The sequence below is a fragment of the Struthio camelus genome, chromosome 3 (genome assembly GCF_040807025.1).
Source record: "Struthio camelus isolate bStrCam1 chromosome 3, bStrCam1.hap1, whole genome shotgun sequence".
In the NCBI taxonomy this organism is placed as follows: Eukaryota; Metazoa; Chordata; class Aves; order Struthioniformes; family Struthionidae; genus Struthio; species Struthio camelus.
This window is the reverse complement of record NC_090944.1, coordinates 46,975,585-47,002,949: the sequence shown is the minus strand read 5'-3', so window position 1 is coordinate 47,002,949 and position 27,365 is coordinate 46,975,585. Positions and strand designations below refer to the sequence as shown.

General features: G+C 40.8%; 1 protein-coding gene across 4 annotated transcripts in view; it reads left to right on the top strand.

Annotated features, from left to right (window-relative positions):
- The window catches only part of UBE3D (ubiquitin protein ligase E3D), a 94,997-nt gene that overhangs the window by 52,103 nt on the left and 15,529 nt on the right, over positions 1 to 27,365 (top strand). For 2 of the 4 annotated variants that reach the window (XR_011140123.1, XM_068937658.1), the window contains one exon: positions 7,299 to 7,437. Coding sequence is in view for 3 of the 4 variants with exons in the window: in XM_068937658.1 (XP_068793759.1) it covers positions 7,299 to 7,437 (139 nt within the window). In the remaining variant the exon portion in view is untranslated. Of the gene's footprint in view, positions 1 to 7,298; positions 7,438 to 18,926; positions 20,200 to 27,365 lie in introns of those variants that run through there. The other 2 variants (XM_068937660.1, XM_068937656.1) reach the window with 2 other exon arrangements.

Below are 27,365 nucleotides of genomic sequence, written 5' to 3'. Positions count from 1 at the left end.
CGTATATCTTGTAGTTGGAACAGAAAGGGTGAGTTTGAGGTGTCACTTTAATCTGTAGGGGCTGCATCTCAGGATCGAATTGTCACCGGAAAGTGCTCTGACTCTTGCCCTTCCTGCGGATCAGTTTCATTTTCACCAACTGTTCTTCCCAGCCCAAAACCGTAGGAGGTTTTTTTTTCCAGTCGTCCTCAATGCAGATAAGTGCACTGAAGTAAAAGGACCTAGTCTCTCAATCTGACTCACTCATTAGAAAGTATAATAGCCTGTGAAGAATATGTTTACTCTGCTTATAGTAGCTGATGTTGCTAGAAGGAAATATCGTATTACTGAGTGAGTTAATATTCTCTCAAGGTAACATTGCTTGTGTGTCCAGTATAAGTTACGATGATCACCATCAGCTGCTTTTTTTCTGCGGTAACCATATGGATCTCTCGCCACTACTCAGACACCCCTTTTCGGGAGAACATGAAACTACCCAAAACCTAACCTATATGAGATCTTAAGAAAGTTTGATTGAAATCAGCTAATTGGTTCGGAAATTCTAGGAGAGGAGGGGGATAAAGAAACGCGGGAGAAAATGGGAAAGGTGGACAGACAGACACAATGATCAGAGTGATTAGGGTATTCCTAACGATGAGATTGCTGGCAGGCTTAACTGAATTATGACAGTTTATAGAGGTGGACTTACTATCCTGTGGAAAAAAACCACTTTGACATGCCATTTTCTTAACTCGGAGCCTGTTCCTAGCTTGGACTATTCTATTCTGTTTTATTACATCTTATTGTTTTAACGCTTGATTTGTAAACCTGACTCACATCTCCTTCAAACACTGTCAAGATGTCAAGGTCAATATTTAATGGTGAGCTTTTATCTGTCACAAAGTCGGTCTGAAGTAGACACATAGTCTTTCACTCATGATGATTTAGGGAATCTGTGTAGAGTTGATGTATTGTGTTTGATACTGAGGCTCACAATGCTCTCGTGCTGGACTAAAAACTCCAGAAACTCGAAGCTTCTTTGCAGTGTAGAAAAATTGAATGTTTTCTGAAGGAAGAACACAGAATAACATAGGTCACTGTGCCTAAATTATTTCTGGAGGTAGAGCTCTGTCTCCTTCACTTCTGCTAATTCTCGTCTTCCTCCAACTGATGAGTCTTCTTATCTCCCCTGTATTCCTATCAGCCGGCATAGCAAGCTCTATTCTCTGGGAATCGTCTTGCCTTTCCTCGCAAAAGCAGCAGGCTTGGCCTGCTCAGTTTTCTCTCATGGGCGGCTTAGAAGCGAGGATTCATTGCTGAGTAAAAGTATTAGGAAGCAAGGGAAGAGCATGCAAAGTCCTGCCTGCATCCAAAGTTGCTACGTACACATTGGAGTCCTGCTGGTTTCTTTTCAGTCGTCTTTCTTCTTCCCACATTTTGCTTTAAAGTCGATATGAATTCTTCTTTTTTTAAAGACCAGATCAGCAAAATACCTTTTTATTTATATAGCTGAGGAGCTTTCAGCCAGCTCTGAATGTTGGAATTTGGGCCAGTTTCAGGAGGAAGCACTGTGCTGCTGCGCTGAGTTGTCCTCCATGGGTGATCACCTTCCTGAGGAGCACTCCCAACCTACCTACCTCTTTTAGCAGATAGAAGCAAGCATTCCCCTCCCATGTACTGGAAGTGAGACAGCTCTCCTTATACAGGGTGAAGACAGACTCTATAAAACTAAGATTTAAAACTGGGGGTTTTGATTCTGTTTTTTTAAGGCAGAGATATTTTTATTTCCTTTACAATGAAGACTACAGAAAAAAATGTTTTCATACTCCTGTGAATAAGAGGAGTGAAGAAGAACAAAGAGGTGTGTGGTCTAATAAAACACTAACTGCCCACAAACATTTGTGTTAAATGCTGCAAAAGGACAAGATTTAAAGACCAATTCCTAACATGAGTATTCTTGGACTAGTAAGTGCTAGAACACACATGATTTGTTTGCTCTGAGGAATATGCTGGAATTGTTTCAGGAAATACTCATAACTAAGCCATTAATAAACAAGGATTACAGTATAATTAGGTTAGATGTCTTTATGGAAATAGTCCTCCCTCCAAATAAACTAGCAGCCACAAAAAAGACCCTAGGGCAGTGTCACTGTTGTAAAAGTCGGGCTTTAAGTGAGGAGGAAGCTCTAAAAAATCTTCAAGTCAAAACATGAAAACAGAGTCGGGGTACTGCTTCTAAGTGTTAGTAAAGTTTGAATATTGTCTGAAGTCCTGAAAAGTTCCGTTGCAGAGAGGGTGTTGGTCTGTGGAAACACCTCACCAAGCACCAGAAGCTTAGCACATCACTGCCGGTCTCCAGCCTCTCTTACTGTATTTGGAGGTGCCTGCACACTGCTTTATTTAGACTTGCTGACCTGTGAAAAATGGAAAGCCCCAATTTTGATAGCGTCACCTGAATTTGCTTGTATCACCAGACAAGCTTATCAAAAATGTAGAACAAAGGCCTAGGAAGGGACATGAAAAGGTAAGTTTCTAATTATAAATGTGGAAATCAGTTTACAAAAAGACAAGGAAGTGTAAAACTCAATTCTAGATTGCATTTAGCAAGATTCCTCTGTCACTTGCTGCTCAGCACTCATCATTTAGAGCTAGATGTTCTCCCCTGGAGCATTTACAGGATCTCTGGGCCAGTCATTGTGGCCTCTCTAGGCCTCAGGCACCCAGCTATTTTCTTTAAATTTTCTGCTTCCTTTTAATATGCATGAGGTATTTGGGGTTTAACTGAAGGCTTTTACCCTTCAGTAGTTAAAATGCTCCAGGGTGTCTTCTGAACTGCTCACCTTCCTGTTCTACCAGACACTTTGTGTGTAGCAACTTTTAAACAGCTTTTCCAGGTCCACCTGAGTCAGTATAAGCGTCGTAAAAGTCATTTCCAGTCACATCTTGCATATCTTGCACGCTTGCACCCTCCAGCGGGTGCATACAACCAGGGGAGACAGCATGGGACATGGCTATGGAGGATCCTCTTGCACCTCTTCTGGGAAGCCTGCGTGCTCGACTGGCTCTCTGAAATGCCTGTATACCAATGCACGCAGCATGGGGAATAAGCAGGAAGAGTTAGAGATCTCTGTGCGGTCACAGGGCCATGATCTCATTGCAGTGACAGAGACATGGTGGGATAGTTCACATGATTGGGATGCGGTCATGGATGGCTATGTGCTTTTTAGGAAAGACAGGCCAGGAAGGCGAGGTGGTGGAGTTGCTCTTTATGTGAGGGAGCAGCTAGAATGTATGGAGCTCTGCCTCGGGGTGGATGAAGAGCAAGTGGAGAGCCTATGGGTAAGGATTAAAGGGCAGGGTAACATGGGTGACACTGTGGTGGGGGTCTACTACAGGCCACCTGACCAGGAGGAAGTCATCGATGAGGCCTTCTACCGACAGCTGGAAGTAGCCTCACGGTCACAGGCCCTGGTTCTCATGGGAGACTTCAACCACCCTGACATCTGCTGGGAAGACAGCACAGCTAGGCACAAAGAGTCAAAGAGGTTCCTGCAGAGGCTTGATGATAATTTCTTGACTCAGGTGGTGGAGACGCCAACGAGGAGAGGTGCACTGCTAGACCTTGTACTAACAAACAAAGAAGGTCTAGTTGGAGATGTGAAGGTTGGGGGCAGCCTTGGCTGCAGTGACCATGAGATGGTGGAGTTCAGGATCCTCTGAGGAGGGAGCAGGGCAATGAGTAGGATTGCAACGCTGGACTTCAGGAGAGCTGACTTTGGCCTCTTGAGGGACCTACTTAGGGGAATCTCCTGGGGTAGGGCCTTCGAAGGAAGAGGGGTCCAAGAAAGCTGGTTAATATTCAAGCGTCACCTCCTCCAGGCTCAAGAGCGGTGCACCCCTCTGAGGAAGAAGTCCAGCAAAGCGGGCAGGAGACCTGCCGGGATGAGCAAGGAACTCCTGGCAAAACTCCAGCAGAAGAAGGAAGTACACGGAATGTGGAAAAGGGGCCAGGCCACTTGGGAGGAATACAGGGACGTTGCCAGAGTGTGCAGGGATGCGACAAGGAAGGCTAAGGCCCAGTTGGAATTAAATCTGGCAAGGGATGTCAAGGACAACAAGAAGGGGGTTCTTCAAATACATCAATAGCAAAAGGAAGGCTAGGGAAAACGTGGGCCCACTGCTGAATGGGGCGGGTGCCCTGGTGACAAAGGATACAGAGAAGGCAGAGTTATTGAATGCTGCCTTTGCTTCCGTCTTCACTGCTAAGGCCAGTCCTGAGGAATTCCAGACCTTGGAGACAAGAGAGGAAGGCTGGAGAAAGGAAGACTCTCCCTTGGTGGAGGAGGATCGGGTTAGAGATCTTTTGTCCAAACTTAACATCCATAAATCCATGGGCCCCGATGGGATGCACCCACGAGTGCTGAGGGAGCTGGCGGATGTTATCGCTAGGCCACTCTCCATTATCTTGGAAAGGTCCTGGAGATCAGGAGAGGTGCCTGAGGACTGGAAGAAAGCCAATGTCTCGCCAGTCTTCCAAAAGGGCAAGGAGGAGGAGCCAGGGAACTACAGGCCTGTCAGCCTCACCTCCATCCCTGGAAAGGTGATGGAACAGCTCCTCCTGGAGGTCCTCACTAAGCATGTGGAAGACAAGAAGGTGATCAGGAGCAGTCAGCATGGATTCACCAAAGGGAAATCATGCTGGAACAATCTGATAGCCTTCTCTGATGGAATGACTGGCTGGGTAGATGAGGGGAGAGCAGTGGATGTTGTCTCCCTGGACTTCAGCAAGGCTTTGGACACTGTCTCCCATCACATCCTCCTAGGTAAGCTCAGGAAGTGTGGGCTAGACGAGTGGACAGTGAGGTGGATTGAGAACTGGCTGGATGGCCGAGCTCAGAGGGTCGTGGTCAGTGGTGCAGAGTCTAGTTGGAGGCCTGTGGCTAGTGGTGTCCCCCAGGGGTCAGTCCTGGGTCCAGTCTTGTTCAATATATTCCTCAATGACCTGGAGGAAGGCACAGAGTGCACCCTCAGCAAGTTTGCTGATGATACTGAAGTGGGGGGAGTGGCTGACCCACCAGAAGGCTGTGCTGCCCTTCAGAGGGACCTGGACAGGCTGGAGAGCTTGGCGGAGAGGAACCTCCTGAAGTTCAACAAAGGCAAGTGCAGGGTCCTGCCCCTGGGGAGGAATAATCCCATGCAGCAGGACAGGCTGGGGGTTGACCTGCTGGAAAGCAGCTCTGCCGAAAAGGACCTGGGAGTGCTGGTGGACAACAAGTTAAGCATGAGGCAGCAATGCACCCTTGTGGCCAAGAAGGCCAATGGGATCCTGGGGTGCATGAGGCAGAGTGTTGCCAGCAGGTGGAGGGAGGTGATCCTGCCCCTCCGCTCAGCCCTGGGGAGGCCTCCCCTGGAGTACTGTGTCCAGTTCTAGGCTCCCCGGTACAAGAGAGATGGTGCTACTGGAGAGAGTCCAGCGGAGGTCTACCAAGATGATTAGAGGGCTGGAGCACCTCTCCTCTGAAGAAAGGCTGCGAGAGCTGGGCCTGTTCAGCCTGGAGAAGAGAAGACTGAGAGGGGATCTCACCAATGTGTACAAGTATCTGAAGGGGGAGTGTCGAGAGGATGAGGCCAGCCTCTTCTCCGTGGTGCCCAGCGACAGGACAAGAGGCAACGGGCAGAAACTGAACCACAGGCAGTTCCATCTGAACCTGAGGAAAAACTTCTTCATTGTGAGGGAACAGGTTGCCCAGAGAGGCAGTGGAGTGTCCTTCCCTGGAGATTTTCAAAACCCGTCTGGATGCGATCCTGGGCAATATGCTCTAGGTGACCCTGCTTGAGCAGGGAGGTTGGCCTAGATGATCTCCAGAGGTCCCATCCAACCTAAACGATTCTGTGATTCTGTGATTATGAAGGCTGTTTTTGTGCAGCAGGTTTTGGCCTCTGTTCTTTGGTCTGGTATCATCAGCTGTGTGTGGAGAGCTTACATGATGCCCTGTCATTAAGAATACTGGAGGCTGCCTGGCCCAGACAGCCCTCCCTGCTTCTCCTTCCCTCCAAACAGTTTAGGGCTCCTTATGTCACAGGGACCCACTTACTCGGTGGGAAATGGGAAAGATGTTTGGTAATTCAGAAGTGATACAATTCTGTCTTTCATTGGGGATTTAGAAAAAAAAATAAGAGAAAGCACTCTTTAAAAAATTTTTTTTTTTTCTGAGGGGAAGTGGAGACCCCTCTGACCTTGTGTGTGTTATGGGACTTCCTTCTGTGTACTGAAGCAGAACTAAATTCGGGAGCCCAATTTAAGAGAGTGAAAATACACCCGGTCTTTGAAGAAAGATATGAAAATTATGCTAAGTGAAACATCTTCTAGAAGAGCTAAGAAGGTGCTAGGAACAGTTAGTAGTGGGAGAATATGCACAAAAGATGCATATGCAAGCATATGTCTAAGAAGCAGGCCTTTGCAGAGAATTAATGGGTTTGGTAGACTTGAGAGAATGAGAACGAACCATCCAAATACTGTGAAGAGAGTATTTGCTCAGTTTTCACCGTGGTGAATGTTGGGATGATGGCTAGTCTTTTAGATGCTTATACAAATTCATCTATTTCTAGATGAGATATTAAAACAAGTTGGTGAGTTCAAGAGCAGCAGTTCAGTCAGTTGAATAGTATGTTTCCAGGAGAGCTGGAGGAATTTAAAAATGAAAGCTGATGCCCAAATTAGGTATTGAAATCTCCAAGTATCGGACATGGTAGGGTAGCAAACGTCATTGTCTTCCAAAGTGATGCTCCCTGAGCTGAGAATAATTGGCTTTCCTCTTACTTGGAGTATCGCATACTAGCTGCTCAGCTACAGTTTACTAAACCAACTGGATCACTGATCAGTCTGACTTCTTACCTGAAGGAAGAAACCGGTCTGCTGAACAATAGGAAGTGGAATGTGCTTATGATTTGAGTTATCTTGCTAAACTAATCTTTCTGTTCTTCAGTATGTGGTAGCAGGAACGGTCTATAGAGATACAATTTTGGAATGTTGTTTTAAAGGATAAATGTGATTAGCTCTGGAAATCTTAATTCTTTTCATACTTCAAAAGCAGAAGGCTATATTAAGTGAAGGGATTGAGTGTGGACTGTTAGTAAGGTTCAAGTGAGAGCATCATAAACATCAATTTGCAAGATCACTCCTGATTTCTTCTCTTTTCAGAAGTGAAAGGGTGCTCTTTTTTTCACTAGAAACAAAATAAAAAGTGGAGGCATTGTGGTTTTGCTTGTTTGTTTTAGAATAAATGTAAAAACACTATATATTTTTTTTTAATTTACAGCCTTGCTGATGCGTGGGAAAATGATATTGGAGTTCATCCTTTAACGTTTCCATCAGCAACATGTTTGGAATTACTGCTAATACTGAGTTTGAGTACCACCTCTCTGCCACCTTCACTTCGTTGCATGAACTCTTTCCAGGTAAGGAACTGCTGTTTTTCCAATATAAAGGTGTTATTTCTAGGAAAAAGAGAGATCCCTGGATACTGATAAATATATTCAAGGTAAAAGTTTATCTCCTGGAGTTGCGTGACTCTCCCTTCTCTTAAATATAGCGATGGAGGATTTCTTTCAGCGCTCAGTTTCTTTCAATTGTATTTAATTTAGACCAAGGCAGGAGATGTCATTGAATTTTTAAAGAGTGAGTCACTGTTTAAATTAAGTTATGTATTTAAACAGATATCCTCAAACTTCAAAACTTAAGCCTGAGTAGCTAGAATCATTCAACTCCATTGAAATGCATTATTATAAAAAGCCTTCTTGTCTTCAGAAAAATATATCTTCAGCTGAACTAAAAATAAAGATTCACAGTGGTGAAAACCTTTATGAGGAATGGGACTAAATGTGCAAGTCAGTGCGTAAAGTTAGGAGTGAAGCATTCACAGTTTGTCCAAAGTGTTCTTTTGCAAGTTACTGCTGAAGTTCTCACCAATCACAGAAATTGTTCTCCCTAAAATTCCTAATAAAACCATTGTTGCAGGCATAATTTTAAACTATAATTTTTATGATTTCTATCATGTTTCTGAACACTTTGTATTTATACAAACAAAATATACAGACATCTCTAATTCATTGTGATAAAACATAACAATTCAGCCTTTTTATGATACTTTTTTCTCCACCATAGTTACTTAGTCTGCCAGTTATGTATTGATACGAATCTAAAGCAATCAGATGTTGAATGGAAAACATATATAAAACTGTGTTTGTTTTGGCAGCTGTACAAGAATTGTCATTGTGGTAGAATTGAGTGTCATTAAAATAGTTTATAGCGAGGGATCTTGACAATAAACTGCCTTCTAGTTGTGCATACTCCCGATTTGTAATTAAGGCGAGAGAATACTTAGTTTACATTCCTAAATTATGTTCAGTGAAAAATAATCTTATGGTAGAATTTTGAGGCCAGAGACACCATGATCGTAAGACGAAATCAAATGATTGATTTTCATGGAGCTACACTGTTTTACAACTGCTGAAAACACACCTAGATGTTAGAACATAAACATGCAACTGCACTATTTGCTTCCCTTGCATCTTCTCAGCTTGAAAACAAGGGATCAGTGTACTGTGAACTCTTGAGTAAACATCAGCTATTGATCATTTCAAAATGATATTTTAGTATCCAAGGTAAGCATTGTTATTGGACTGTGCATTTGTAGACCATAAAATCATGCTGGCAGAGTTAGATTGCAAAATTAAGCTTCAAAGATTGGTTAATACTAGCTATCCTTACAGTTGAATAATCTGTGTTTCCTGTTAGGAAGTGAACATTTTGGTTGTCTAATGTAGGAGAGCGTATTTGTTCTCCATTACATTGCTAATAATCTGTGGTAAAATCTTCCCAGTCCGATTTGTGATAGCTGGGGCTGTACATCTTGTATTGTTTTCTGTATGTAGCAAGACTGAGGTTATGTAGTTGGGATTTCTTTTGGTTCTTATCTGGAAAGAGAAGAAAGTGATAAATGCCTGTAAACTTGTGCAGATATGAATCAATAAATTCAAGAAGCTTCTTTACCTCAGAGAACAGAAAATACCGTAGCCTTTTCTTCCCCCATGTCAGAAGCTTTATGACTCTACTTGAGTGCTCCTGGATCATGGTAGCTTCATGAGACAGCTTTTGGAAATGAACCGTCATCTTAAATGCGTGCAGTGCTTAGCGTAGCACAGGCACAAGTCAGGGAGAGCGTTCTCTCAGCCGTGGGTTGGCCCCAGGAGCCTTTGTGGAGCCTTTTTGAATGCAGTGCTTTTTTAACTTGAGCCATACTGATGTCTGCTGGCTCTGGGGAGTCTGCTAGCACTTAACCTGGTGTGTGTTAGCCTGGCCTGCCTGTGCTCATTATGGATGCCCTCTTCTGCCACTGGGAGTGCGAGAAAGTTATGATGTTTTGTTTTTCCTGAGGTTCTTGTAAAATACTTCCAGTTGGAGGTTTTAATTTTGGTTCCCAAATGTATCTATCTGGCAGGGTGAAAAACTAAATAATGCTGATTAGAATTTAAGAAGCCATATTTTTTGAATTCTCATTTATTACTTCAGGTCTCTGATTTAACAAATCATTCAAACTCAAAGCTCAGTGGAATCACTGAAGGTTTAATTTAAAGCAAATGTAGAAGCGTTTTGCCGGATTGAGGTACTGTGGCGGACAGTGTTTTCCAGTAGTTACCTGCTCAGATCTTAATTTTCCTGTCTGTAGGGCAAAGTAGATGATATGGCAATGTGCAATTGTTAAAATCTTGATTAAGGAAACGATTTCTATTCATCATTTTAAGATGACTTCTGGTATCTGTGCTTTCAAAGCAACAAGGTAGGGAATGTTTCACAGGTTTTGAAAAGGCAAGGTTCTGAAACCCACTCTAATAAGGTAATGTTGCGTTTTGCCATGTGTGACAAAGGTGACTATTTTGATAACCTTCTGGCTCCAGCTTCCACTCTCTTTACTACACAGTCTGTATCATCAAGTGTGTGTCCTGGAGGGCAAACATTATCCAGGGAAAAAGTTGTTTGTTTATTTTTATCCTTGTGTGCCGTGTTTAGATCTAAGTTTGCAAACGTGGAAAGCCATGAAGCAGAAACAAAATTTGCCTGAATTTTTCACCAATTCTTTACAATGCACAGTCAGCCTTATCAGGAATTTTTCTTTTCTGACTTGCTTCTTTGTGCTGCGGTTCACCTTCTGTGCAGCAAAAACTAGAATAATACGTCCTATTTTTTCTATTTTTTTATTGGAAAAAGTTGGCAAGATCTGCAGAGAACTTGAACAACGATGTTAAATTATGCTATTACCTGAGCATAAGTTCCCTCTACATCCACAATACTGAAGAATGTTTTGAGCCAAACAGTGACTAATAAAAGGGCAGTAAACGAAGACCGTGATACTTCATTTGTCTAAAAGGATTCAGTGACAAAAATTAGTTTTGTTTTCTTTTCTGGTAGACCTGCAGTGGTTTAGAAAAATGTATTGAATTTTTTAAAATTCTACATTAAAATAATACCTCTATTGGAACTGAATAGAACTGTAGAGTTTCTTCTTGTATCCATCTCTGATGTTTCAAGTGGCAGTCATCTTCAGCAGATAGCCAGGGTCTCTGCAGCTGGACATGGGGTTCTGCATGCTGCCGGAGTTCAAAGGAAAAGGACTGAAGAAAGCAGCCAGAGTTATGTGCTTTCCTTAAATGTTAGCTGTCGGACACACAGTATGGGGCTAGATGGACCACTGGTTCCCAGTATGGCATTTCTTATGTTCTGATATGGTATTTTAAATTGCATCATGTAAGCGCTGCTCTATGTGCATGTAGTTATCTGAAAGTTACAGCTTAACATATTAGGAATGCTTTAAAACATCCTATTTTTTATTATTAGGTAGACAAAAAGTGATCTCGCTCATACCCTTATGTTTTTTGAGACTGTATTTACCCTCTCTCTCTGTTATATTATAATACTGCAGTGCTGAATACCCGCAATCTTTAGCTGGTATATTCATTGGATTATCTTTGAGATGTAAAAAGCATGCAAAGAAAACGTACTTAGTTGCTAATCATCTCAGTAATAACTCTGTTCTACTTTGTGCTCTAGAAATGCTCTCTGGGAGTAGCTTAACAGACTCCATATCTGTGCTGAGACATAAATTATGTTTTATTTTCCAACAGTGTGCTACTGCTTAGTAACATAATATTTGAAATCACTTTTCATTCCAGTTTGACACCGTGAAAATTTTTCAGTATAGTTTACTTCACTGAGGCAGCCTGGGAGAAAGGAGCAACGGAAGACTATGTGACATAGTTCTCTGTTGAGCTTAGGGGACCGCTGCTCGCTGCAGCTAACTTTTACACTTCTCTAGAACAGACTGTCCATTCGAGGTAGTAGATGGTCTTTGGCTCATCTCTCGTTTTGCTTATGCAGGGATATTGACATTTTTTTGGTAGACCGTAGAGAGGTAAATCTTGGGAAGCTTGAGCCTGGAAACCCTTGAGGGACCAAAATGAGTTAGACAAATTCTTGCTGATTGATGGCTGCTCCCAGGTTTACTGGCGAGCATGGATTTGCAGCCCTGACTTCCACCTTTCTACGCTTGTAGTCCGTCTCCCATACCAAGGATGCCTAGGATCAAGGGAATAGAACTGACTGAGCCCCCCCCCCCGAGCAGTGCAGGAAGAAGTGAGGCAGGAGAGAGGAGCTGGCTCCCAAAATTAATTCAAAGATTTAAAATGTCCTAGCTTGCTTCTGCCCTCCGCATTGTTTTGCCCCTCTCTTTTCAGCTCCATTACACTGTGCAGGAAGCGATGTTACCTTATGAAACTCTCTTTCTATTTGGCTCTTCTTCCACATGAGCTGATAGCTCTTTGCTTTCGGAGTGACTGGACTTGACTTTGTATATTCATAATACTTGAGAGCACTTGTAGCTGGCACCCACTTGAGTTATTGTGTACTTTATCACTGAGCCGTTCAGCTGCTGCTTCCCAGCGCGGAGTCTGGGCAAACGTGTTGGTACTTCAGAGCTTACAACAGAAAACAGTTAACGCAGGGAGATGCTTTAAAGTGACAAGTAATCTCTGCTGTGTTTTGCTAACCTTATCTTTTCATTCTCTGAATTCAGCCACAGTGAACAGAAAACGTCTTGGATATTGAACTCTTATGATGATATATGGGGCTGTTCGGCACGTTCTCCCCCAGTGCTGTTACTGTGGGAAACCAGGCATTTTACTCCCAATATCAAGCCGCTATTTATAAAGCCATAGACTGTAACAGTAGCTTTCAGAGTTAAATAGATCATATTTTTGTTTTTACTTTTACGGTTGCATGAAATTGAAAAAAGCTTGTATTTTAAGAACTGCAGAGCAGTTTCAAACTTTATTTGAAATAGCTCTTGGTATTCTGTAATGCTTCCCAATGCCACTGGGAATTTGTAGGCGCGCTGTCCGCTTTGGTTAAGAGAAATAGAGCCGATGATACAAAAAGATACTCATTCTGTTGTTGCACTATTCATTCACAGAGATGTCTCTATTGGAAAAACTCATTTGTCATTGAATTGCTTCCAAAAAAGGAGGAAAAAAAACCTTTCCCATAGTACAGCCTATCAAGTTTTCCATCATTTGAGGTCTTACAATCAAGTGCAGAAAACTTTCTAAAATGGCCAAATTTCAAGATATCAAAAAGCAAGTAGCTCAGAGAATGTAAGAATTAATAAAAGCAGTATTCATTACAATTTAATGGCTCTAGTATGTGAGTAGTATGCTGTCAGATTCAAAAGACTTGTGCAAGGCAAAATACACAATTACTGCTCTGTCAGGCATACATGTTGTCTGAACTAACTGAGTGTTTTTTCAGTGCTGAGATTTATTTAAAAACAAAAACTTTCAAAATTAAGTTACCTTGAGATATGTTTCTGGAATTGAGGACATTTGCAGATTCACCTGTGTCTTCTGACAGTCCTTTATGAAGCAAACAGCTGAGTAGAATTTAGAAAAATCTGCTTGGCTCAATTCCTTTTGTTTCGTTCTGAGCATTTGGAGCTGCAGAAGTGACACAGACCCAGATTCTTGCAAGTTGGACTCCACTCCTTTGGAGCACTCTGGGAGACAGCTACACTCGTTCAAAATGACTGGGGAAACGGTGATATAACAAATAAAAATATGGCAAGGGAAGGAATGGGCTTTTGGAAACGTAATGTATTTCTAGTTCATCTGTCCCAGAAAGAAAAAATAAGTCTATTTATGCAGTAAAATAGTTTATTTTCTTTTTAAGGATTTTTTTTTTTTAACTAAGCTTTCTATTGGTTGCTGAGGATCTCCCACAAAGTGAAACGTAGATGTGGATATGTATAATCTGTAATATTTACAGCAGATGAAATTCTAAATCCCTTAGGGCTTTTTTGCAAGTTAGGGTTTTCCAGTTTTTTTTCTGAAGCTCCCAGACTACTTAGGTCTCTGAAATTTCTGAATGAACATTGATGGTAATACGGAGCAATTGCTGCAAATACATTGTGATCTCTATTGGAGTACGGTCATTTTTGTTCCCCTTAATTACCAATTTTGCAAAATGAAAACTACAGCAAGGAAAGGAAATATAGTTAGTGTCAGCGTCTATCAGCTGTTCCTATTTCCTCCAAATTAGTAGTGTTTTGATTAGTGCACTTAGGATAAAAATGCCTGTAATAGTGCCTCTCCTGGTCTTGAGTAACTCTTGATAACTTTCTAGGATGACACAGGATGACTTGATTTTGCTTAGGATGCTTTCATAGTTTCTTTAAAGAAAGCAAACCTTTTTCTTACGGAAATGCTCTGAAAAACCCAGCCCTCTCCCAAATGTTTATATTTCTTTTTTGCATTACATCTGCAAGTATGTATTTTATTGTGAGATTTTAGACAATTTTGTGGAAATGTTTTTAAGTTTGATTTCCAGCAATTTTCCATAAACATGCAATAAGGACCCAGGGCTTATACAGTGCTTGGCAAGCAGATGCATTTTTTTAAAAGACACACAAATATTTCATTGACTTTAAGATAAAAGAAGTTACCACATGTGTATATGCGTATATATTCTTTTGTTCGTACTTGTTTGTATTTACTAAAAGTCATAATAACTCTATTAAAATCCTGCAGAATAAGTAGAAAAGAAGTGATAAAATGATATGGAGCAAACGCTGATAAAAGCAAGCGATAATAAAAGAATTAGTGTTTCAAAGGCTAATTGGAATATTTCTTTGAAGAATGATAGCTATGTCTAGGTTCAATTAAGAGATTATTGTTCTGTTTTTCTTGTGTCTCCTACTTAGTTGTCCTTTATTAAGGTGATGTTTATTAAGCAAGTCAGGATATATGACCCTGTGTTCACTGTAAGCTATCTTTTAAAAGCATCCGTCAAGTGTTCTGAGGTGTTTGAGCAACTGAGACTATCCTACTTTTGTTTTGTTTTGTTTTGTTTTGTTTTAAGGTTAGCTCTCAGGGTCTTGAGCTTAAACTGAAACATTTTATGATAACTTCAGTGTTCATTGAATGGAGAGTTAGGACCTTGACAGCAGTGATCCTAAACTGAGATTCAAAATTTGTCGTTTGTTTCTGAGAAGAGCTAAATCCTTGGGGTTTTTTTCCCCCCCAAGACAGTTCTTCAGGATAGAAGAATTTCAAGAAGGGGAACCTGGGCATATCCTAAACATAAGTAGTTTTTACTTATTAAAAAATAAAAACCACTCCCGGTGAGAAGTAGTGTACGTGTAGCACACAAGCAATTGCCCCCTCTAGAAATAAAGTCCCCTGCTGCTTGAGAGGGGAGATCTGCCTGCGGAATCAACTCTGCTTGCAGTTCTCTCTACCTAGAATGGAGCAGCAAACACCTGCGTGGGCTTCTTAAGAACTAAATATGTGCTTGCATCCTGAGAAAAAGCACCTAGAGGGTGAGGTGTAACATCACCACCTGGTAATACATTTCACAGTAGTTTTCTTAAAAAAAAACATGCTCAAATATGACATTCACCATTTAAACATGAACGTAAGATGGATTGCAGAAATCTAGTTTAGATACTGTGGTATGTCCCATGTCATCAATCACGCAAAAAGGGTGAACGCAGAACTAATGAGGAGTGAAGAGTCTGATTGATACTATTCGTTTTACTTCCTGTTTGCTTCTGTGGTGAAAGTTCTGCTTTTCCCAAGTCATTCTGAAATGTGAAAAAGAAGCTGGTTTTGTAACGTCCTAATTGTGTAGTACTTGCGTCCATACTGTGCTGTTAGACTCAAATTGGGATTTTGAATTCTTTATTGCAGGCGCCAAACTCATAAAGAATATTTACCATGAATGTCTTGTGGTCGCAGAGACCAATCACATAACCCATATTATATGTACTGGAGCGCATACATAACAAAGAGGCTTCATATGAGAAGGCTGATACACTTCAAGAACATGCATTTCTGTTTGTTAACTGAGCTTGTCACACTTGTGACTACAAGACACAGGCTCTGCTCAAAAGAAATATTTAGCCTCATGCAAAACCGAATGATATTACATGTGCCACATGATCTGTGGGTAATTTATTTATTTCTCAGGCTGCTTCCTCCTGAACCTTGCTTTCTCTAAGTTAGTCTTAGCTCTGTCCAGTTCGTAATTAATGGATTGACTTACAGGAGTAAGATCCCGTCTGCTAGCCAACGTTTTGCAGAAGTCTGGTATCAGCTGTATAGAGCTAGGTAGTCCATTGTTAATTTGAATATATTACTGAGTCATTGAATAGCAATGATGATTCTGTAATGTAATTTTTTCCTTAAAATTCTGTGTTATTATGATGTGTGCTTTGTGAATAGGTATTATTATGGAAAACCATGACGCACACTTACTTCTTCTAAGAGTCTAGATGAAAGTTTTGAAGCTGCTCATGAAGTCCGGAAAGATCTAAAGGACAGAGATTTATTTAGAACTGTGCTTCTTAATATGTTTACAGATGCTTTAAAAATAGATGGATTCAGCCTTACCAGATTGCATCTGTAGTCTGAAATAGGTATGATATATTTCACAGATTACAGAAGTTTTGAGGGACCCTGAAAAGAGGATACTAGTCAACCACAGTATATTGTGTTAGCTGACAAGGCAGCTTGCCAAGGCACTCAGAGGAGTTCGAGTGTGTTATGTGTTAAAGAGTTGGAAATGGTAATGATGTGTTCAAGGAGACAAATGGAGAAATATACAGAAGTCTGCAAAGCCAAAGCGTAATGATTGAATCCATGGCTTGAGTATGATAAAGGACATGGTGGACGAAAAGGAAGGGGTTGTTAAGCTCTCCTTTTTTTATTGGCGGTTGAAAATGAGTCTGGAATGGATCTCTTGGTGAAGAATTCACTAATGCCTTCAGTGAGAAATGTACAGTTTGCCTGCTCTCAGAAACAGAAGTCCATCATTCTGTTGCAGTGTCAGTAAAGACAGCACTGTGCTCTAAATCTACATCTTTAAATCATAGGTCTGTGATCCGCAGTTGATGGCTGGTGACAAATGGTAGTGCTTGAAAGCTCTTGCTTGTTAAGGAAGAAAACTTTAGGTTTGGAGTTGAGGAAAGCTAGAATAGGAAGAAATATGGGGGGCGGAAAAGGTCAAATTGCCATCCATCAAAGGGCTGGGAAACACCCGGAGGAAAGTAGAAGAGATGTACCTTTTCAGTACACTGCTGCTGTTTCCACTGACATAAACCAGCAAAATTCTGACACACTGCAAAGAGAATAGGTTTACAAGATCTTAATTTCCGTCTTCTGTAAATTGCTCACTCGTTTGACTAGTAGAAAAGATCAATTGTGCAAATATTTTTGTGCTATCACAGCATCTAAATAAAATAAAACATGGGAACTTTTGAACTGAAGGAAGTTGTTCCACACATGGGTGTGCGAGAAGGTATCTCAACGTATGCATTTTAGTGCTGTCAGAATAACATTTGGAATACTCCTACAGAAAAAAGAGAAGGACAAAAAGGCATCTAGGTATTAACACAGCCTACTGAAATACAGAGGCCATTTAGCCTTCAACGGAAAGCTGCTATGCCTTGAGGTGAAACCTGGCAACCATTCAACAGTGTATAGAAAAACTTGCAGGAGTCTAAAGAGGCCATAGCGAAGTGAAATCACGAGGCGTGTTGAGGAGGCGGAATGTGATTGCTGCTTGGACTTCCGCCGGGCGTTCTACTTAGTATTTCTTTATCTGTCTCCTAGCAGCTTGACATGTGGAATAGGAAGTGATTATGCCTTATGGAAAACAATATAAAAACATTATTTTCAAATTATTTCCAACTTAAATTTAAACTACATGTATTTATAGTCTGTATAGAGAGACACTATTTTAACCTGCCAGTTCCTAGTCTCCGTTATCTCTGTGAGCTGTAGCATTGTGAACTGATGAAACAAATCAGGGAGCTATATTCCTTCCGTTGTTCATAGTAAATTTGGATTTTAAAAGGAAAATACAAGAAAAAATGAGTTTTAAGCACCTTGGCTGCGTGAAAGAACTTATCTGTTCACTTATCTGTGAACTTGAACAACTGAAAATGTTATCTTAATCTTACTGACTATCCTGGCTGCTCGTTCCCTGTAAGGAATTCAGCCAGACTACCTGGCATTTCTAAAACATGATCCTGAATATTACTGGGCTACCATGTTTTTTACATTGTACAGTGCAGTTGTTCTCATTTTTGGTGACCACTTTCACCAACCATTGAGTCTAGTCCTGGTTCTTCTTATCAATAAGTATTTGCCTGAATAATTCAGTCTTAGATAGACATTCTCCTTGCTGGTGGTGCTCCAATCTTTGACACAATTTCTTTTTTCCCTTTTTTTGTTCCAAATTTAGGTGCCCTATCTAATAAAAAAAATTACTATCATTGTAAAATCTGAGATGATTGACTAACAAATTTTTGTTTTATTTTAAGTCAGCAAAGAGCCTGCTGCTAACTCTATGTGATGTTTTCATACAAAATCCATTCCATTCATTATCTGCCAGCTTTTCAGAACTCCTGAGACTCTAGGGCTACCTTGTTTTCCTCTTTATTGCATGCTTAAGTTTTCTGCAGTGATAAGTTTCTATGTCACTTTCTGATTTCTATTACATACCATTTTACTTTTATTTCCTTGAAGTTTACTAATGGATTTATGAGAGAGAGCATAATCTGTGACCTCTTGCATCTCAGTGCCGTACTGGTTTGGCTACATCACAACTTTATGAGCAGGCAGCCTTCTAATTCACTTACCCCTTTTCGCTGGTTAGAACTATCTTTTGGTACTTATGGTTATCTAACTGCGTTTGACCTCTTCTCAGGTGGGTAGGGAAACTGAGGCTATGAGGGAAACAACTGGGCTTTATCTCCTTTGTATCAATGTAGAATCAACTCTATTTCTTCTTGTTAAGAAAAAAAAGTTGAGAGCTGCTGAACACACAAAAAACTTCTTCCTTCAGGTTGCATTCTCTGTTTCCACAGAAAGGAAATGTGTTTTGAGCTGTATATTTATAGAGCAGTAACTAGTGACTATTTAAATTAATCAAAAGTGTCTGTTCCTCATGGGTATCCTGGGGATGTGTTCCATTAGTGACTGCTTTTCCTATTTTAAGGTGATACTTAGAATGTGACTAAGTATTTCCTATAGAACCTTCTGTGTTCTGTTCTGTAAGTTTTTACTCTCCCCCTCCACTCTTATTTTCTACCCTTTCTTGCCCTCTCAGAGAGTGCACTTTCTAAAACTTGGATTTAATCCTGACACCAATGAATGAAGTAAGATTTTTTGTTTGTTTGTTTGAAGGGTTTGACCTAGAATTATTTAACAAGAAATTCAACAGCAAATCAAATTAAATCCATATTACATCCCATGTAGCTAATGAATCCTCAGGGGTTGACATTTGTCCATATAAGTAAATAGGAATTTTGAATAAAAATTTTTCTGCTCAATTGCAGTTGCTTTTGGAGAATTGGAGAGGTACTCCACTGCTCCAGCAGTCTACTGCTGCTCTTCTAGGAGGAAGCAGGATATCGTTGAAGCCACAGTATGAAAAGATTTCAAGTGGAATGGGATTTGGGATATGCCAGTGAGAAATGCAGCACTAGATGGCTTAATGCTGACATCGATTTTGGATGAGCTGTGGAATCTTGTGCTGTAGTTTTTTAAGACACTCCCCTGGAAGGAGACTGGGCGGAGACCATCTTGTGAGGGCACTGGGGTCACCAGCATTGTATCCACAGCACCAGATCTAGATGAAGCAGAGCTCTGATTCCACCTGGAAATTACTGTGCTCCTGTGATTTAGTTAATATGAACTGCCAGATGCCAGTGACATGCTATTTACCTGTATTTAAAGGTAGCTCAGAGCTGAAGAAACCCTGGTGAAACTTATTAACTAAACATTTCATAGTCAACCTTTGCTGTGAAGGCAAAGCATGCATTCTTAAGAGAGCAATGCAGAAGTCAAGTTTGGCTCTTTTAGAAATGCTAGCACCTGAAAATGCAGCTGCTGGATTATATTTCTTTCCCAACCTATATAGTTGGATGAATAACTTACAAAATAGCTGAGTGCCTAGTGAAATCTTCTAAAATAATTCTCAAAACAATGCTAAAAATTGTTTTTACAAAAATATCAGCTGTAAGTCCCAAGAATGTCGTGCATTATCTTAGTTTCATATACTGCTGTTTTTGTGCAAAAGTGACTTGCCAATCTGTTGTTGGTCATCTAAATAAGTATTGCTGGCACTTCAGATCACCTGGTGTTCTCATTCAAGTGAACAACTACTGAATGGTTTTGATAATCAGGTAACATATTTAGGGGATCCAACTGAAGATTTACAAGCCTTTTCCCAGCTTATAAGTCTAAAAATGCTAGACACGATCCCTTGATAGTTTCAGCTTTGCTTTAATTAGTTGGTGTCATAGTATAGAAATGCACCTGAGGAGTTTGTGATGACAGCTCAACGTCGTAGGCAAGGACCTGAGCCTATTGAAATTAATGTCAAAACTCTCTTTGGCTTCAGTGGTGCAGAACTAGACTGCAAATGAATAAAGCAGCCAGCTGGATATATTGTAGAGAAATAATTATTGCATGCTCTCTGGAAGTTCTTCATTAGCACTTTTGGATGTGAACTTTGCAAGCAAATGCTTGGAGCTAGTCTCTGATAGCTGTTCGTTAGACAAATGGATTAATAACTGTGGTTGCTGATTCATGCAGAGATGTTTCTTTTTTTTTGATATCATTTCTTTGAACACTTCAAACAGTATAAGTGATTTAAAGGCTTCGCTCCACTGGGGGGGGAAGGTGCTTATAGTACAGTGCTTGCTTACACTCTACAGTTATTGGCATGATGTAATATTTTACACTTGAATGAGTATAGATTTTGAATAAAAGAATTTAATTAACACTGAATAAATGTTCCTCATAAGGGAAAAATTCTCTAGTTCTGTTTCATTAATGCTTCATGCTTCTAGCAGTTAACTAATTTAATTTCACTCCTGGTATTCGAGGTCTATACTTTCCTTTCTTTCTGTCTTTCAATCTGTCTGCCTTTTAAATGTGGTTTGTTTGGGTTTTATCATTAGGAAGAGAAGATCAGCCAGAGAAATAAAACAAAGGGAAAGGTGCAAAATGTTTTTTTCTGTATTTGGGCTTGGTTTTGTAATACATAGTGAACATAATTCTATGACTGCGTAAAATATATGTTAATGTGGAAAAAAAGGTATGTGGAATATTTCTGAGACTGAAAGACTAAAAGCTTGTTTTGAAAAAAGTCAGTTAAAAGGAAATGAATGATCTTTATAATGTCTTTATAATCAGTCGATCCTACCTACTTTTAATACTTTAAAGTAATCCCTGCACATACAGACAACCCTGCTCATTTAATTTGGCCTACTTAGGTGTGTAAGACGTTTGGGGATCAGTGTGTAATTAGTATTTTTTGAGTTCATATGCTTATGCAGTACAACAAGATTTTGTATTGAGTGCTTGAATTCAGTGTACAAAATGAAGTGAAATGTAACAAATGATCAGTAAATAAAGAATATCCGCTCAAATAATCTGTCAGGAGATAAGGCTTTTGGTGTAGTTTTGCTGAGACAAAAGGTTTAGTACTGTCTAAGTAAAAAAATTAATCTAGCTCTAGTTTGGGGCCAGCCTTGGAATATTAATTTGCTGCAGTACTCCTGTACAGAAGAATGTTGCAGAAGCATCCTGAAACTTGAGGTATGTGAGTCTTCCCTTCACTGCAGATGCTCTTTGTGATCCTGATCAAGTTTTAGGGTTTTTAAATGTCTGTTCCTTGTCCGCAAGATGAGGATAACAGCACTTCTCTAACTCATGGAGCCTTTGTTAAAGTAAATCCGTTAAAGACTCTGAGATGCTCAGATAGTATGGTAACAGGCCATTTTAGTACCAAAGTTTTTTAAAAAAAACCCAAAACCTAAAATCAAATGCATTTGCATTTATTTATACAACCAAATGCATAGATGCATACAGACATTTTGAAAACGTAATTAGTTTTCAGACACTGACATAAAAGGTATCTGGAAAATATTTAAAGGCCTTATTCTGGCAGTCTTTTTTACAGTTAAGTTATAGTGCAGAGTAATGTAATTCATCCTCCTAGGTAAACTCGGGAAGTGTGGGCTAGACGAGTGGACAGTGAGGTGGACTGAGAACTGGCTGGATGACAGAACTCAGAGGGTTGTGGTCAGTAGCGCAGGGTCTAGTTGGAGGTCTATAGCTAGCGGTGTCCCCCAGGGGTCAGTACTCAGTCCAGTCTTGTTCAATACATTCACCAGTGACCTGGAGGAAGGCACAGAGTGCACCCTCAGCAAGTTTGCTGATGATACTGAAGTGGGGGGAGTGGCTGACCCACCAGAAGGCTGTGCTGCCCTTCAGAGGGACCTGGACAGGCTGGAGAGCTTGGCGGAGAGGAACCTCCTGAAGTTCAACAAAGGCAAGTGCAGGGTCCTGCCCCTGGGGAGGAATAACCCCATGCAGCAGGACAGGCTGGGGGTTGACCTGCTGGAAAGCAGCTCTGCCGAGAAGGACCTGGGAGTGCTGGTGGACAACAAGTTAAGCATGAGGCAGCAGTGTGCCCTTGTGGCCAAGAAGGCCAATGGGATCCTGGGGTGCATGAGGCAGAGTGTTGCCAGCAGGTGGAGGGAGGTGATCCTGCCCCTCTGCTCAGCCCTGGGGAGGCCTCACCTGGACTACTGGGTCCAGGTCTGGACTCCCCAGTACAAGAGAGACATGGCACTACTGGAGAGAGTCCAGTGGAGGGCTACAAAGATGATGAGGGGACTAGAGCACCTCTCCTCTGAAGAAAGACTGCAAGAGCTGGGCCTGTTCAGCCTGGAGAAGAGAAGACTGAGAGGGGATCTCATCAATGTGTACAAGTATCTGAAGGGGGGAGTTGTCGAGAGGATGAGGCCAGTCTCTTCTCCGTGGTGCCCAGCAACAGGACAAGAGGCAACGGGCAGAAACTGAACCACAGGCAGTTCCATCTGAACCTGAGGAAAAACTTCTTGACTGTGAGGGTGACAGAGCACTGGAACAGGTTGCCCAGAGAGGCAGTGGAGTGTCCTTCCCTGGAGATATTCAAAACTCGCCTGGACGCGAACCTGCGCAATGGTGCTCTGGAGGGCCCTGCTTGAGCAGGGAGGTTGGCCTAGATGATCTCCAGAGGTCCCTTCCAACCTCAGCCGTTCTGTGATTCTGTATCACTTGCTGGGATTTAGAGTAGTAGGCTTTTATGTGAACCCAGCTGCATGGCAGTGAGGACAACTATTCCAAGAGCTACAGTTCATTTACTCTGTCATAGAATATACCAACTGAAGAGCCAGATTATGTCCTTCCTTTATATTCTGTCTTCTGTGTGCTGGCAATGTATGCATATTTTTCGTGCACTAGAAAATATATTGTGACGTGGACTATCTGTAATTCATGGACAAAGTAAAATTCCTGAATTTCAAATTGGTTGTGGGTGAAGTAATTATAAGGAATTTGGCAAGTCCAAGACTATGGGGTTTTTTGCAGTTTGAGGTGAACATTTTTGAGGGTTTTTTTTCACTAATTCAGTGCAGTTGAACTAAAAATTTTCATGCAGAATTCTTAAGTGGCTCGTTTTCAGTCTTTGCTAGTTCTTGATATTTATCTTACAAAGCTGATAAAATTTTGAGCAACTTCCAGTTATTCCATTCAGATTGTTTAAGGTCATGCTAATTCTTTAACTTTGGATGTTGTATGTTTCTAGCTACATTCCTGGTGATCATCTGTCTTCATGGTATATGCTCTTTTTCGTTCATTGAATTTTGTTGTGTGCTCCATTTGTTCATTTGCATAATGTAGGTAAATTAGATTTTAATAACATTTTTTAGTGGTCTTGCTCTAAGGAAGGAGTTCTAAACAGTATTTTGGAAGTCTTAGAGCAGACCAGTGTGCTAAAATAACTGAACTTCAGTAATCCATAATGATACCTCAAGGGAGATATGACTGCAGTGAATAATTTGTTCATAAATACTTGTCCTTGATGGTAAAATAGGATGTATTAAAAAAAAAAAAGTAAGTAAGTAGATCGAAAATTGATTATCCTTGAGGTCATTAATGTTTTTGAAAAGGAAAATTAAAAAAAAAACGTGAAAATCCTATTGTTCAAAGAAATCATGCTAGCTTTGTTTTGAATGATAAGATTTTTATCAGTACAGGACATTGTCTCATAATAGTAAAATCTAATTGTTATTTTCATCTGGAACTAGTAGGAATTCACTGGCTAGACAAACAGCAAAAAAAAAAAGTTGAAAAAGAAGAATACAGACTGCAGGGAACTATGAACCAAAGGACCGATTCATATTATGTTGTAATAGAAAGAAAAGAGGATGTGATGGAGGGAGGAGAAGAAAAGACAAGTTGACCAAAGATTCAAGATAATGTTTAACTTAAATATATCCTGTCTACTGCTTGACTATAGCGTATTTCAAGCAAGTGAAAGAATTTGATATGTAAAAGTTAGCTTAGGGAGCTAACTGAAGAGAGAAGGTGCAATTTACAGTGTACCTAAACCCTTAAAAAAAAGAGCATAAAACATGAGTGAAAATGGAAAAATTCTGACTTGCAAATTTTCCAGAACTGTCAGAACGTTTTTTTTCATGAAGGATGCCTAATGACCGATGCTTTTAAATATGCTGGTTCACTTTAAAAATGAGTACAACAGAAATATATTCAGAATAATGCTGTACTGACCTACTGCTTGTGCCTCTATAAGAACCTGGAAAGAGCCACCTCCTGGCTTGCTTGGTTCTCATACTCTGCTAAAATAGCTTGCTGTTACTGTGATGGCTGTTGTTGTGATTAATCATTTCAATAGGGTGAGTAGGGACCCAAAATGGCCGTCTACATACCCCCAGTATAGGGTTGACTGTACCTGTAATATCTATCAAATGTTGGGCTAGATCTCTTCAGTGTGGGTGAAATTGGGACCACAAACATTCCTCATAAATACATCAAGCCTTTTGGCTGCTGCTGTAATGCAGATGCTAATAACATGCCTGGACTTTGAGTTTTCTTTATCCTGAGGCAATAGTCTCTATATAATCCCATTATCCCATCCCACTGAGTCCCTAAATATCCCATACGTGTGCGTATGTATGTGTATTTGCAGTTATGTCTTTTATTGGCACAACTGCTTTAACATCTGTTTTGTTTCGAAATGGGTCTCATTTTGACCAGTTAGCCCGAACACTGCCAAAGCCCACGTGTGAACTGTGCTTTGCTGTGATAAATGAGTACAACTTGTCTCAAAGTCCATTTGTTTTTTCCTTGGAATCCTTTTCAGAATATGACGGGTGACCTGCTTTTGTGGGGATGAAAAATGATTTTGCTGTTGCTTTGTGACATTATGGGTCTTGTAAACTGTTGCACGACCTTTTGGAGTAGGTGGCATTATTAGGATGGGTATTAATTATTTTCAGGCTGTTGATGCATCACCTCTGCATGAGCTGTATTTGTCTGCTGAATGTTCCTCGTCTCTCGCTAATTATAGGTGGTCTTGAGGGAACTGGCTTCCTGAGTTAAATAGACTAGTGAAACGCACAGGATATTTTTGAAGTGTGTTTAAAAGAGGCACGAGACAGTTGACTGTGGCCTACGTGTATGTTAATACTCCTCAGATTTTTTCCACGGTTCTGGGATGGGCAAGTGCTAATGCTGCTCTCCTCTCACTGCTTGTGCCAGAGGAGCAAGCTTCCCAAAACCCTTACCCTGAAAGCATGTAAATCTCTTTATCCTCTCTTTCCAGGCTTGTTGAGCAAACTGGCTTTTTTTGTTTCTGCTTTAAGGAACCTTAAATCTTTCTGTCTTTTTGCTGTTCATTAATATCTTTCCTCTGTTCTTTATGTTACATTTTTTAAAAACAGATTTAAACTCAGATTTAAACACAGTTTTTGCTGTTATTATGACATCAGTCATCTGAAACCAAAAAGGGAGAGAGCTTGTGTTTTTTTTTCTGGTTGTCTATTCCATGGAATTTGTTTATCTAAAAAAAAAATCTTTCCATCTTTTTTCCTTTCTGTCTCTCCTCTTCCACTTCCCCTCCAGCCCCTCAAAATCAGTAACATGAGAGGCCTAGTCTGAGCATAGGATTAAGAGCCAGGAAATCTTGTCTCTTTCCATGACTCATTGTGTGTCCTTGGGCAATCTGTTATTATTATAGACAAAAGTTGTGCATAGCATTTGGCTGAAAAATTAGGAGCGTGGTGCATGATCCAAGGAGATTATTTTCTCGTTTAAAACATAGCATGGCGAAATTTGGACGGGAAGAACACACTGTAGAAGACACATACTGGTAGAGTAAGTTGCTTGTGAACAACATAATTTGTCTGTGGAGGGAGATGTCTATTACTGATGATAATTTCTTTTTTACTTGCACTGTGGTAGAGGCCTCAATAAATTTCTGTTCTGGTAAACGTTGGACACAACCCCTTGTTTCAGAGCTTTCTTATTTGAAATGAATTAGACATATAAGAGCTACAGTAGAATAGAGTATGTGCGCTATGTAGATGAACATGTGCTCAACTTTATAAATCCCAACACTCTCTCCAGTGCTCTTTTGGAGGGTTTTTTGGGGACATGGGTTTGGTGTTATTAAATAAATGTATGCAAATGCCTGTCGTCTTACGTTTCTCATCTCTAAGAATGTGAACGCTTCCTCACAGTTTAGAAGAACCTTTGGAGATCTTTGGAGAGAACAAACGCCTGGGGATGTTCCAGGTAGCATCACTTGGAGATCAAGGAGTCCGGATGGGATGATTTACTTATATTTTCCATGTTAAATCAAACATCGAAATTAACTTCCAAAGGTAGCAGAGTATGACGTAAAAGAAAGCTGCCTTCCGTATTGCTTAAGTGACTTAGTAGGATAAGCCTGAATGACATGAAAAGCTGTCTACAGGGCACACTGCTTTAGGGTGTACTTCCAGACATTTTAATATTGTGTCCATTCAGTGTTCGTTCACATAACATTGCCTGTAGCTTTATTTTGAGTATTTTAATGGCTTTACAGTAGCTCGCAGTTGCTGTAATACCTAGGGCGATAGTTTTACATTCAGCAGCAAACTATTTAATCTGATTTCACCTAGCCTTTCTATCTTCCCTGGCCTCTTGCTCATGTCATTTTGTCCCTTCTCTCTGCCTTCTCCTCCTTCTGCCTGATCCAGTTCACTGTGCAACTGTGCAAAACAGTTGTGCCAATATCGCAGTGGAGCAAGTTTGCAAGAGAACACGCTCATCACTTAAACTGCCTCCAAAGAAATGCATATTTCTGTGTGGGACAAGTACATCAGCAAAGGTTGTTGTGGTCTTTGGCATTTCCTTTGGGAAGGAATCACAGAATGGTTGAGGTTGGAAGGGACCTCTGGAGATCATCTAGTCCAACTCCCCTGCTCATGCCGAGTTACCTAAAGCACGTTGCCCAGGGTTGCGTCCAGATGGCTTTTGAATACGTCCAGGGAAGGAGACTCGACAATGTCACTGGGCAACCTGTTCTAGTGCTCAGTCACCCTCACAGTGAAGAAGTTTTGCTTCATGTTCAGACAGAACTTCTGTGTTTCAGGTTGTGCTCAGTGCCTCTCATCGCTGGGCGCTACTGAGAAGAGTCTGATGCTGTCCTCCTGACACCTTTCCTTGAGATCCTTATAGCCACTGATGAGATCCTCCCTCAGTCTTCTCTTCTCCAGGCTGAACAGGCCCAGCTCGCTCAGCCTTTCCTCGTAGGAGAGATGTTCCAGTCCCCTCATCATCTTAGTCGTCCTTCACTGACCTCATAAGAAAGGCTCTGCCTGGAGTGAGGGCTCTGTTTTTGTATTAAAAAATGCCTATACTTTTTTTTTCTCTCC